The 13,275-nt window shown below is 35.1% G+C and overlaps 2 protein-coding genes across 2 annotated transcripts; one reads left to right on the top strand and one right to left on the bottom strand.

Annotated features, from left to right (window-relative positions):
• The first annotated feature begins 5,398 nt into the window (after positions 1-5,398).
• LOC133873226 (agamous-like MADS-box protein AGL80) lies at positions 5,399-6,442 on the top strand. Its single transcript, XM_062310958.1, has one exon. The coding sequence runs from the start codon at positions 5,399-5,401 to the stop codon at positions 6,440-6,442; it is 1,044 nt and encodes a 347-aa protein (XP_062166942.1).
• Positions 6,443-9,053: 2,611 nt separating this feature from the next.
• LOC133874251 (uncharacterized) lies at positions 9,054-11,170 on the bottom strand. Its single transcript, XM_062312127.1, has 3 exons — positions 10,762-11,170; positions 9,684-9,788; positions 9,054-9,590 (listed from the first exon to the last, which is right to left on the bottom strand). Exons 1-3 carry the CDS (start codon positions 11,086-11,088, stop codon positions 9,279-9,281), a joined length of 744 nt encoding a protein of 247 aa, XP_062168111.1. The 5' UTR covers positions 11,089-11,170; the 3' UTR covers positions 9,054-9,278.
• Positions 11,171-13,275: the final 2,105 nt, after the last annotated feature.

The raw sequence follows: 13,275 nt of genomic DNA, 5'->3' as shown, positions 1-13,275 counted from the left end.
GATTAAGTCAATCCTTGGTAAAAGAACTGCACGAGTCTCCATTTCTCATATCCATGTGGAGGGCATTTGATCAACATTTCTTTAAATCTTTCCCAACTTTCAAAAAATTTCTCATCCTCCTCCTGCGAAAAAGAGCTTATTTCCTTTCTACATTCTTTCACCTTGGACATTGGGCAAAATTTGTTGTAAAACTTGGTGAGCAAGTTATCCCAAGATGTGATAGACCCAGGCATGTTTGAATCCAGCCATGCCTTGGCTCTATCGTGAAGTGAGAATGGAAAAAGTATAAGATGCACAGACTCCTCAGAAAAGTTTTGAAATTTGAAAGTAGCACAGATATCTTTGAACTTTTTCACATGGTTGTAAGGATTTTCGAGGTCCAAGCCATGGAATGAGGGCAAGAGTTGGATGACATGTGGTTCAGATCGAAGTGGGTGGCAAAACTATACATGATGCAGAGTTTGTCGCAATGGGTGCGAATAAATCCTTGAGTGATCTAGTGTAGTCCACATTTTCTGCTCTGGGCTGCTCAGGCTGCTCCACATTTACATTGGGATTTCCTACCATGTTGTCTCCCATCTCAGAAGTTGTTCTCTGCTCAACTTTTGCTCGGACAGGTGTTTTGCGCTTTTTCCTAAACACCCTATCTATATTGGGATCTAAAGGTAACAATTATAAGTTCAAGGATCTCCGACCAAGCATACACAAAATTCCAAACAAAATTTAACCACAAAACAAACAAGATAGAAAAAAAAAAAAAAAAAAAAAAAAAAAAAAAAAAAAAAAAAAAAAAAAAAAAAAAAAAGAAGGAAAAAAATAACAATAAAAAATAAACAAGATAGAGAAAAGAAATTGCAAGTAGGGTGAACAAAATTCTCCAAGGTGCAATCTAGGTTAGTTCCCAGGAAGGTGAGGGGGGTCACACCGGACACACTTAAATCCCAAGACCTTCCTTGCCAGATTTTGCTTTGATTTTGCCCCTTAGATAGTTCCGTAGACCCACACTTACAAAGTCTTCTCTTTTCTCTTATTCTTTTTTATTCTTTTTTTGAAGATTAAAGAAAAATAGCACAAATAAAATAAATAAGAAAAAAAATCAAGACTAACACAAATGCATACAACCAAACAAACACACTGAAAAGGCAAGAATTGAAACTTACAGGTTTGGACCAAAAATATTTTTTTTTTGGCAAAAATTTTCTGCTATTGTACTTCTCCAGGTAACGCCTCCTGTGTTGGTTCGATCGATCGACTTTGATGGTCTCTCGATCGACTTCGCAAAATTCCGCACAACCTGAAACAACCACAGAATAGAAACCCTTGCTATTTTCTTTTGTGTTTTTTTTATTCCTAAAAAAAAATCTAGTAGAAAAACAAAATTAAAATAAACAAAACTTGATTTCTTTCTTACAAATCAGCACCTCCCCGGCAACGGCGCCAAAAACTTGATGTGCAAATTTTAATACTCGCAAGCGCACGAATCGTTTGCAATATAATGTATGTGCAAGTGCGAGGTCGAATCCACAAGGAATTGCGTTACAAAAATTAATTTTTATATAAACTAATTTTATCTTAACCTAGTTCCAAATTTTGGGATTTTATAATGTAAAATAATAAACTAAATAAAACTGAATTAAAAACAATCAATAAAAAAAACACTAAGGTTTTAGAATCTACATCACCATATCAAATAACACATTCTTGTATTTTATTCATACACCCGATAAACAATTAAGACATATTCATTGTTCAAGGTTCCGTAAGAATTATATTAAATCATTCAATGAATCCAACTTTATAACAAATCACAATGAATACCCAATTGAAATCAAATCATCTAATGTATTTGTTTTGACAAACAAATCACAATGGATATCTTCTTTCAACCAAATCATTCGATGTATCCATCGGTTGAAACACATTGAATATCCAACTTTTTCATAAATAATCATTCAATCAAAAGACATAAATCAATTAATTGAATATTGGACTTGAACAATAATTTGATAAATATCGGAGTTGCATAAGATAAAATAACAAGAATGAAAGTATTATCAAATGTGAGGTTTCATCCTCAACCTTAGTTGAAAAATTAGCTACTCATCACTAAAAAGAAAATACTAAATTTTATTAAGAACATAAAAATAAAAACTTACAAAGAATAGAAGCCAAAGAACCCAGCTGCTGTTATGAACAATGTTGGGATATGTTTCTAAGTGGTGTCTCTCAGGGGTATTTATAGCAGAAGATTAGGTTAAACCTAACTTTTACAAAATGACACCTCTACCCCTCTAAAACCTAATAGGAGAAAAAAAAAACTCTAGGGTTTAGGACCATATTTTCAAAATGGCACATCTACCCCTAAAAAACCCTAATAAGATAAAAGAATGATAGGGTTTGAAGTGTCTGCAGCAGCAAGGAACAAGAAAATTCGCGTTCTTATATTGCGAGGCACTTATGACATAGCAGAAATTCGAATTAGGAAAATTCTATTTCACAATGATTTGTATCATTTTGAATTAGCCTTCCAACGCCGCTTATTTCACTTTAATCCGATACTTGAGCTGAAAGTTATGGTCAAAATACTATGACTTCTGCAGAACTTGAAATTTAATCCAATCTGATTTTGGCTTCCAAAATTTACATTTTTTCACTTTAAAACTACCGTTTTCTCTCTATGATCTGCAAAATACCAAAATACAAAAACTAACCAAAAACATTAAAAAATAACAAACCCAAAAGCTGAAATAGCCAATAGTAGAGGAAGAACTATCAGCGTGGATGAAACTACGTTACTAATTGAAGAGATGAGAAAAAAGGAAGTAGGCACTATTAAATCATAGATGATTTGACAACCACTTAGTTATTAAAAGTTTAAACAACCAAATAGAGAATTTGACATATTCAATCATAGATGATTTTTGAGATCTAAAAAAACGCTGGGTTTCATTTTAATAGATGTTTGAGTTGAAAATAAAAATATATTAAGAACGATTATTTTATGCCTTTTCTTTTGTTTATTTTCTTGTTAACACTAAATGCATTATTTTTTATATATCAATTTAATCTTCAAACATAATTTTTTTTATTCATACTTTGACAACCCCCCACCCCCCCTTATTTTAATATATTTTTTATTTGGCCGCTTCCCATAAAAATGTCTGACTCTGTCCCTATGTGAGATTGTATTGTGACAACAAAACAACAATTAGTATTGCTCACAATCTAGACAAACATGATCGATCCAAACATGTTGAAATTGATTGACACTTTATTAAAGAAACATTCCAAGAATGTATTATCTCCGCATCATATGTGAAGATGATAGGAGAACAACTTACGTATATCTTGGCAAATGGAGTGTCTAGTAGTGTCTTTCATTCAGCCTTATGTAAGATGGGCATGCGAGACATCTATGCCTCAGCTTGAGGGGGAGTGCTGAAGATAAAAATTATTCTCTCATGATATCTCTCCCTGTTTTGATTATAGTTTTATTCCGAGTGTAATTGCTTTCCATATTAAGCTCTGTATGCTCGCCTATTTAAATCCATGTAAATCGTATGGAAATAATCAAGGGAATAAGAATATCATTCTCTGATTCTCTCTTCGTCTCCTTCTTTGTTCTTATTCTTTATTTTTCTACTTATTAATCCACCTATATGTATGTTTTGTACATGATTTTTGCATTACTAATGTTACGTACTTTCGCTTAATTTAGTTGTAGTAGTTGCGATCACTATTGATGCTTATTATACATAGTAATGCTGTATACTATATTTTTATCCTTCTAAAATTGACGTAGCTTTTAAAATCACCGTTGGAACAAAATTCAATAAAAATATGGTATATAGCATTACTCTATTATACATGACTTCTTGTTTCTTCAATGTTCTTGATGGTGAATTTATAGCTAATTGACCTTAAATTCAAATGAGATGCACTTTTCAAGAAGAGAAAAATAAATGTAAGAAAATTTTTTTCTTTGACTGAGATTTTTTAATCAATGGCTGAAAAATTAAAGCTATTACAGAACTCCCTCATAATCATCATATACATTAAGGTATATTATATGCGTACTATTGCTGAGTTACTGAGTATATACAGATATGTTTGATCACTTCAGCTCACAATAAATGGAAAATATGGCATATGAATAAAAACTAGAAAAGAAGATGGTATCTAAATTCATGAAAGGATGATTCATTCGAATTGACATAAGAGTTTTTCAATTATATTGCACTGTATTTCCATTCTTGATTTCAAAGCTTTGTGAAGCTCTTAAACAACAGAAAACCTTCCAAGCCCAACTTTATTTCCAAGTTTTTATGCTGAATTTGTCACTGTTATGAAGAATAACAGAGGTTTGCAAATCAGTTGATTCAGGTGTTTCACAGTTATAAACACCATTTATATTTATAAGAATGTAATAGAAATGCAATTATACTATCATATTACACTCTTGATGTTCATGCCCTCCAAAAATTATACACCATTAATGCGAAAGCAACCTTAAGATACACAAGCGTCTAAATAAACTTGCTATTGTACATATATAGATAATAGACAGATTTCAAATTTCAAATGCATGAGTTAATTAATGTGCATTAACCAATGGTAACACATTAGATTACCTTTGATATTTTGTGTTGAAAACAGTCAAAGCTCTTATTAGAAAAATCCAAGTGAATTTATTTACATTTAAGAAACAACAAATTCAGTTGAGCATTTATAATGGTATTGGATTTAGATTATAAATATGGTCTTATCTCGCAAGAAAACATGGAGCAAGGCTGCAACGTGACCGAAAGCCACGCTCTAATTTCATGAAACCGACCGATCGATTGATCGATATACTTTTCTATAATAACCCATAAATAGAAATGGACAGTAAAGATTATTTTTCAAATTTGATCTTGAAACATTTCAGCCCATCAGGTGCTCTTTCTTTTGTTGGAAGTGATGATGATCACTAAATTAGTTTTCTGTCCCTTTCACTTACTGATATAGATATATCTTACCTCTGTCAATGAAGCTTATGTATGACTTCATACCAATTCAAACCATTAAAAAAACCAAATGCCTGGAAAGGGTCCAGATCTACTTTCAACACCTAGCATTAAATTATAATGAATTTTTCTCTCTCAGCCAGCAATAAAACTAAATTCTCCTACTCATACACCATAATCTCATAATCTTCAGTGGGAGATTTTTTAACCAATACAAATGACAAGTTTTAATGTTCAAAACGTCCTTGAACTCTCCCCATTTTCTTATTTTCCAATTCTGACCCTAAAATATTAAGGGTTCACTCTTGTCCATGATCCCTATATATACTATACTTGGTTGGTGGAGTAAGTAGAATCAAAGAGCAGGGAGTTGGGGCCACCAAACACTAACCATGACAAGGAAGAAGGTTAAACTTGCGTGGATTGTGAATGACAGTGCAAGGAAAGCTAGTCTCAAAAAGAGGAGGGTAGGATTGTTAAAAAAAGTCAGTGAGCTGACCACCTTATGCGGTGTAAGCGCTTTTGCCATCATCTATGGTCCGGACGAGGAGGAGGCAGCTGTGTGGCCGTCCCGCCAGGTGGTACAGCAACTGCTGGCGAGGTTCCAGAGCGTGCCAGAAATGGAGCGGTGCAGGAAAATGATGAACCAAGAGAGTTATCTCCGGGAGAGGGCAGCGAAATTGGTAGACCAGCTAAGGAAGCAGCAGAGGAAGAACAAAGAGATGGAAATGGGGCATCTCATGCAACAAATCCAACAGGGTAGGAAATTGGATGAACTTGAAATGAGTGAAATGAATGGTTTGGCTTGGTTTTTGGAGCAGAGGATGAAGGAGAGTGGGAAAAGGATGGAATACTTTCCGGAAAATCCTCTTGCCCTGGGTTCTTTTCCTACCCTCGAGAGTGCAGTGCCCGCCACAGAGGGAAAGACTCCCACAGAGTCTTTCACGTGGGATCAGTGGTTCATAGACATGGTGAGCCAAAATGAAAACGCTGCTGGTAGCAGCAGCAGCAGCAGCATCAGGAGTTACATGGGGCTACCACCACATACATATGTTGGCGATCCATATGGGAACCTTGGAGGCGGCAGAGGCGGGATTGAGATGGGGCTGCCTCATGGGAATTATAAAGGAAGTGAGATGGGAGGCCTGCCCTATGGGAGTTCTGAGTTTAACAACATTGGTGTGACTGACATAGGGCTGCTGCCTCATGGGAGTTTTGGAGGAGATGTGGAGCTGGGGCTGCCTCATCATGGGAATATGAATGTCAGTCCTGGTGGAAGTGATATGGGGATCGGCATGCCTCGCGGTAACATTGGCGGCGGCAGCAGTGCTACTGGAAGTGACATGGGGCTGCCTCAAGGGTTTTTTGGAGGTAGCAGTGCTGGAAGTGATGCCGGCGGCAGGCTGCCTTATGATGCCACCAAACCATGGCCTTAAAACTTTTTCTCTCCTTTGATTGCAATATTGTATCTTCTCTAGTGTTGTTGTTTTCCTTTTATGGAATCATGCATGTCTCATCCATGTCTGTATTCAGTGATGCTATGTTTTTCTCCGTCTCTTTTTAAGTAACAATGATGTCTCCTTTTGGTTTATATCCTACAGGTGTAGTTATATAGACAACTAAGAAATGAAGCATCCTAATGCATGGGAACAAAATCAGAACAAGAGTTATAATTCCGTCTATTATTCTATACCAAAAATGAGTTTAACAACGCTAAGTAATCTTGCCTCACCCTTTACAACACCGGAATAAAATAAAATTCTCTCTATTTCATGAAATAAATATAGATAATATCTTGCTAACGAATTTCTGGCCAAACAACTATCTCAACTTGAATGGTTGCCACGTGTCCAGTTCACTTGAAATCAAAGAGGAAAAACGTACGAATTAGAATCTAATCATTTTATTATTGTTTTTTCTGCCATATAATAAAGGCTACCAAACCATCCTTAACTACAATAGACGGGTGAATTTTGATCGGCGGGTTCAGAAAATCAAGACCGTCGGTTCAGGATTCCATAGTGGATATTGAGATCCAACCAAATCCGACCCGATCGACAACCATCATTCTCACTATGCTAGGGTTTCGAGCTCTTTTTGGAGACCATAATATTCCTCAAAGAATGAGTCGTTGGTGTCAACTATGACTGAAAGTCTCCAATCAAACAAGATGATCATGGAGACCTAGTACTTCTTGAAGATGTGAGTTTGCTGAGCTTGATGACAATGTCCATTCTTGGTTAAGGGGCTTGCCGGAATTTGCAACGATAGCTGTTGACTCAATTGAACTGGGTTTTTGGGTATTGAGATTGATTCGGTTCTATGTCTGAGTTTTTCTTACCAACACTGAACTTTTCATAAATCTTATTATCCTTATTGTTGATGTTGTTATTGGAGTTTTTATTGTTACATACTCAACCCGCGTTGGAGTTCGTAGAAAGTGTCTTTAAGTGCATTTAAAAAATGAATAAAAAAAAATGACGATTTAAGGGAGTATTTATTTGAAAACATACGAATTTAAAGGTCAAAGCAATATTTTACAAAACGCTTGACAGTATTTTTAAAAATCGTTTTTTATTAATTGTAAAAAAATTTGCAATATTAGTCCCTGTGATTGGCCTAAATTATAAATCATTTAATGTCATATTAAAATTAATTTAGATATCCATGTGATTGACCTAATTTACAAATCGCTCCCTAAAATTAAATTCCATTAAAAATTATGACAAATTCCGTCATGTGCCATGTCAGCACCACTAAGATGGCGACACGCTCCTCATCCTCCTCAAAAGATGAAGAGGGAGGGAGGAGGAGCTTATCTAAAGTGTATTGCACAAGCTTAGCAAAAGGTCTATTTCAGACTCCGACGGAGCCGAAGCCAAGTCCTAGAAGAGGGAGGGGAGAGATTCGCCTCATCCCTACTTCCCAACCCGCCTTTCTCGCATCTTCCTCAATTATCATTTTCCTTTTACCTTTTCCTTTTCTTCTCTTTGTTTTGAAAGCTAGATGCACTACCCTCCTCCCATCGCTTTCAAGTTTCACCCATGCATCCCTCCTCTGCCCTCCCCAAACGAGGGAATATGGAAAGGGCTTCATCGGAGGACCATTCACAGAGTTGTTTTTGAAAGCTGTAAGAAATGCTGGATGTTAACGGTTTCAAGATTTATCTGCTCTTTCTCAGACAAGAGTTGCCGCATTGTTGTGAAGATCATAGGTGATACAGGGTTCAAATTTTTAGCAACTAACAACCAGCAGAATTATCTTATGTATAACACTTAATTTCTGTCCAGAAAGGAAGCAAGTTTTCTCGTGCAAATGAGTGAAAGGTGCGTGATTTATCAGAAAGTAGGTGCTAACGAGCCTGAGACATGAAAGCCCCTAAATTACTGTATGGGAGATGCAATCATACATAGTGTTGAAATAACTGGACTCTTATTACAAATTTATTTGTCATGTCTTTCGTGCCATTGTATTAAGAGTAGCAATTGTACATCATAACGCTTCTCATTTTCACATTTAGAATGTAATGAAATTTTATTAGTTCTAGATTCTATTCGAATGCAGCAATCAAGCAAATGACAATTTTATCACAAAAAAAAAATACTAATTACTTTTTGAGTGGTAACAACTCATTCCTTTTGTATTTTAATCCAGCATACCAAAAGAACCTGAGCATTTTAGGTTAATGTTTATTAGAATGCTTTCTGTTTGTTTGAAAAAGTGTTCTTATGTGACATAAAAATAAAAATAGTTTCGAGTGTTTTGTGTTTTAAGTTGTTTGTTAATGTTTTTGTTTTGAAAAGGGAAAACAAAAGGGAGAAGGAAAAAGTGTTAATCAAACAAACTTTTCTTAAATAAAATTTGAGATCACAATGTGAAACTGGAAATGTATTTGCAACTAGATGATCACCAGTTCATCACCAGTTCACCAAATTAACTTTGAAAGGTGGGGATAGAATTTCAGAAATGAAGTGTGTTCAGGCTGCCAAGTCTGTCAAATCCTAGACAAGCAGAAAACAAGTCATCTAGCAAATATTCAGACTAAACTTCAGCACCCTGAACAAGGAAGGTTTTATATGTAATTACCTCTCTTTTTACAATCAAACAATGTTTAAGTATTATAACTTTACACACAATAATTCTGAAGATCTTTATCGGGGGAGGGGACAAATCCACACTGTAAAAGAAGGGTCAACATTGATCTATAAATCAAACAGCAAAATGAATTACAACTTACTGGCAGGGAAAATCTAACTACCAGCTAAATTGCAGTTAGAAGAAGTTGTTATACTGGGTAGTGAGAGAATCCTTGAGATTTGAATAAAGGCCATAAAGCGAGTACTGACGAAGTTTTGACACTTCATACCATGAGTTGAGAGCTGAAAGGTGCTTATCTGTACCAGAGAATGCCAATTGTATCCCAAGACTGCAATCTACCTTGCCTCCTTTGGTCTTGCAGTTGGAAGTTTTGATTGCACAATCCTGACCGTTGAGGCAGACAAAGCCAGAGTTACCAGAACATTTAGCACAACCACCCCTTTTCCAATACGAGTTTTGCAGCCTGCCCTTCTTAAACTCAAGCACCTGCATCACAAAATTTTATTGGTATTTGTATTTCAGAGATGATTATGAACGAAAAAATGATTTCACAAATGATGAATGAAAAAAGGATCTTACAAGAGTAAAGCTGGTTACAGTGTATGAACTATTTGCAACAAAAGCAGGAGCGGACCTCGAAGCATATTTCCGACCGGAAAATGCAACCATATACCCATAATTGTCCTGGTAATGGCAGAAGAAAAATATAGAACATTATGAGTCACATAAAGACATTACATTTATACAGGTGAACTCGGCCACAACAAAGGACAAGATTTTATTAACTAAATTGTAGTAAAATACTCAAATTAGTCAATCAAGAGGAAGAGTGAAAAAATCATATGTCCCCCATTTGAGCACTTGAGCTCGAGAGAACGCAAAACTTTTGTTCAGTCAATGCAATAGAGAGACAGATTTAGGAGGGAAGCAACACAAGAAGAATGAAGAAACTAATGGCAGATAAGCCGAATTCAAGCGATAGAATTACTGTCCATCAGTCCATCACAACTCAAAAATACTTCCAATAATAGCATAAATTTGGGAGTCACTCTTAGAACCAGTAACGTAATATCTCAAACACAACCAGAGATGCAAATCAGTCCGATCCAAAGTAGTAACAAAAATATTTAACGCTTATCAAGAAAATCAAATTAAATAGAAATTATAAAGCGCGCAAGCTGAGTAGCTGCACAAGTGACTACGGCTAAGGAAACGACCGAATACTAAATAGACAAGAAATGTACTCACTATAACAGCACGGTTGCCGGCCGGTACCAAAGTTGCTAGAAAAGACAAAGAACAGCGAAAACCATATACCATTTTCCTCATAAAGAGAGAAGAGGTTGAGATATGAATATCATAACCAAATATAACACTAAACTAATCTCAGATTTCAAATGAGCAAAGAACTTCTCTTGCATATGCAGATAACTAAGAAAATAGTAGAATCAATAAAAATTACAGCTGTAAGAGAGAACATAACAAAACCCTCATATGACTTGCATACTGCATATCAAAACCCTAAGAATTACCAAATCAGTTCGAAATTGAATGTCCAATTGTAAACAACACAAGCGATTTCAAGTCCTAAAGAATCGGAGTCGGAAACCGAAAATCCTAACCGGACGGAAACCCTAGAGAGAGATAGAGAGCTGACCGGAAAGAAGGAGGAGGAGTTGACGGTGAGCAGGGAGATCTCGTCGACCTTGGGCCGGAAGACCGCGATCTGAGAGTTGGCGTTGGAGAGGTGGAGCCTGGTATCGCAGGGGGACAGCTGGAGCGTGTTGTTGGAGAAGAACGAGTTCTGCGCAGCGAACGCGATCGCGAAGGTAAACCCGTCCGACCGCGCCACGGTCGTATCCAAGCACGGCGAGTACACCCCGTTGTTGTCGCCCGCGCTCACGGAGAGCACCGCAATCGCCGCCGCCAGGATCGTAGTTATGGTCGTCAACGACGTCATTGGCGTTCTACGAAGAACCGCCATGGCCAATTTCTTTCCAAGTCTGAAAAGAGAGTACACGTTGGTAATTGATATTGGAAATCTGGAGAGTTCTGATTCCACTTTTGTCACGTCACTTAAAATTCGACGTAACATATATATTTATTTATATGTATATAAGAAATGATATTTTACACCCAAAAAGACATAAACCATTGATATAATTATTAACTTTTTTATTTTTATTTTTTATAAGAAAAAACACATACACAAAATCATATCCTAACTCATTTACATGATCTTACGATTTTTTATTGAATAAAAAAAATTAATAATTGTGTAATAGGGTGGCAATATATATATATATTAAATGATAACAAATTAAAGGTCGTTTGATTTTGTGATTTAAAAAAAAAAAATACGATTTAAAAATAATGATTAAAATGTGCGATCTGAAAAAGTAATTTTTAAAAACACAGTTAAGCATTTGGCAAAACTGCAGTTTTATCTTTAAACTAGCAAGTTATCATTTAAAATTTTGAATTTTAAAAAATAGATAATTGCACCATTGGTCCTTGGGGTTAACCTAAACTATAAATCATTCCTTATGGTACAAAAAGTACATGGAGGATCTCTGTGGTAAGTTAACAGATTCCGCAGTTAACAGATTCCGCTAATTTCTCACGTCATACTTAATAGGAAATCGACATGTGGCCAGCCCAAGCCTAGGGGAGGCCGTGCGTCACCCCCCAGACGTGGCCAGGCCACCCCCGGCAACTACTTCTTTGCTATTTTCTATTTTTTTAAAAAAATAATAATAATAATTTTTAAGTTTTAATTATTTATAATTTTTTTATTATAATGGACACATGTCGATTTTTTATTGGGTATGACATGGCAAACTAACGGAATCTGTTAACTTGGTGGACGAAAACAGATTCAGGGAGTGATTCATAATTATAGTTTATCATAGGAACTCTCCATGAACTTTTTGCACTACAGGAAATAATTTGTAATTTAAGTCAACTCCAAAGATCAGTAACGCAATTATTCATTCCAAAAAAATATTCATTGTCTGTGATTGAAAAAATCAACATCTTCAAAATCATAATTTTTAAAAAATACAATTCCATCGCTTATAAGTACTCGGTGTTATTTTCAAACCGGATGATACTCAATACTCATACATTTCCCTTATAAAATTATTAACAGGAGAAAAAAAATTCCAAAATTTTCCAAAATTATGTGATTCATTTTCTTTTTGGGCATCTCTCGAGAAGGGCAAGTCATTCTACATCGATTGACATCTTAAGGGGGTGTTCTTCTTTCTTAACCCTAAAAATGATTTACATTGATAAAGCATTTTTCATCCCCACCAAATACGAAAAACGTATTTTAGAAGACATTTTACATCGACGCAAACACAACCTAAAGACTTTCATCAGCCAGCACACTATATAATCATCTGACAGATGATCATTTTGGCAGTCCAAACTTAAAATGATATTTATTTACGAATACTCCCTTCTTAGCTCTTGCTTATACATGCAATAAATGAATATTAACAAAAATGTAACACCGTATCAACCAAAGATGTGACCAATTAATAGATAATAATGACCCCAACCTTGCTTTCTTTTTAAACTTATTTGGGCCTGACCCATCCATTATTGTAAAGGGATTTGATTCTTATACAATACCAATACAACAATTGTACAACAACCCTTCACATGAGGGTGGGCTCCAGTATGTAGGACCCACCCTCATGTGAGGAATTGTTGTACAGTTGTTGTATTACTGTTGTAAATCTAACATTTTCCTATTGTAAATGAGTGTAGCATAGATTTCAAAAGTCAAAATTAAAGAAATTTCACTTAATTTTTTTTTTTTACTTTATATTATGTTTATAATTATTCTCCTAAATTTTAATTTTTTTTTTAATTTAACGTATTCATTTTTCAATTATTTTTAACTTTATCTTTCCGAACGAAGCGATGTCAAAATTCTTAAAATATTCCTTTTTTTTAAAAAAAAAAAAAAAAAAAAAGTTGCAAGAATTTAAGCGTCGGTCAGAATTTAACGAAATTTATAAAATTACTCACTCCTGAATCTTTAAAAAAAAAATTATATTTTTTTTTTTATAAAGAAACCATTATTTTAAGAAATTTTGATAGGATTTAACAGAAAATGCTAACAGATTGGTGAAATTGAAAAGAATTAAAATATAGATAC

The sequence above is a fragment of the Alnus glutinosa genome, chromosome 7 (assembly GCF_958979055.1).
Source record: "Alnus glutinosa chromosome 7, dhAlnGlut1.1, whole genome shotgun sequence".
Lineage (NCBI taxonomy): Eukaryota > Viridiplantae > Streptophyta > Magnoliopsida > Fagales > Betulaceae > Alnus > Alnus glutinosa.
Note: the sequence above shows the minus strand (reverse complement) of the source record. Positions and strands in the feature narration are given on the sequence as shown.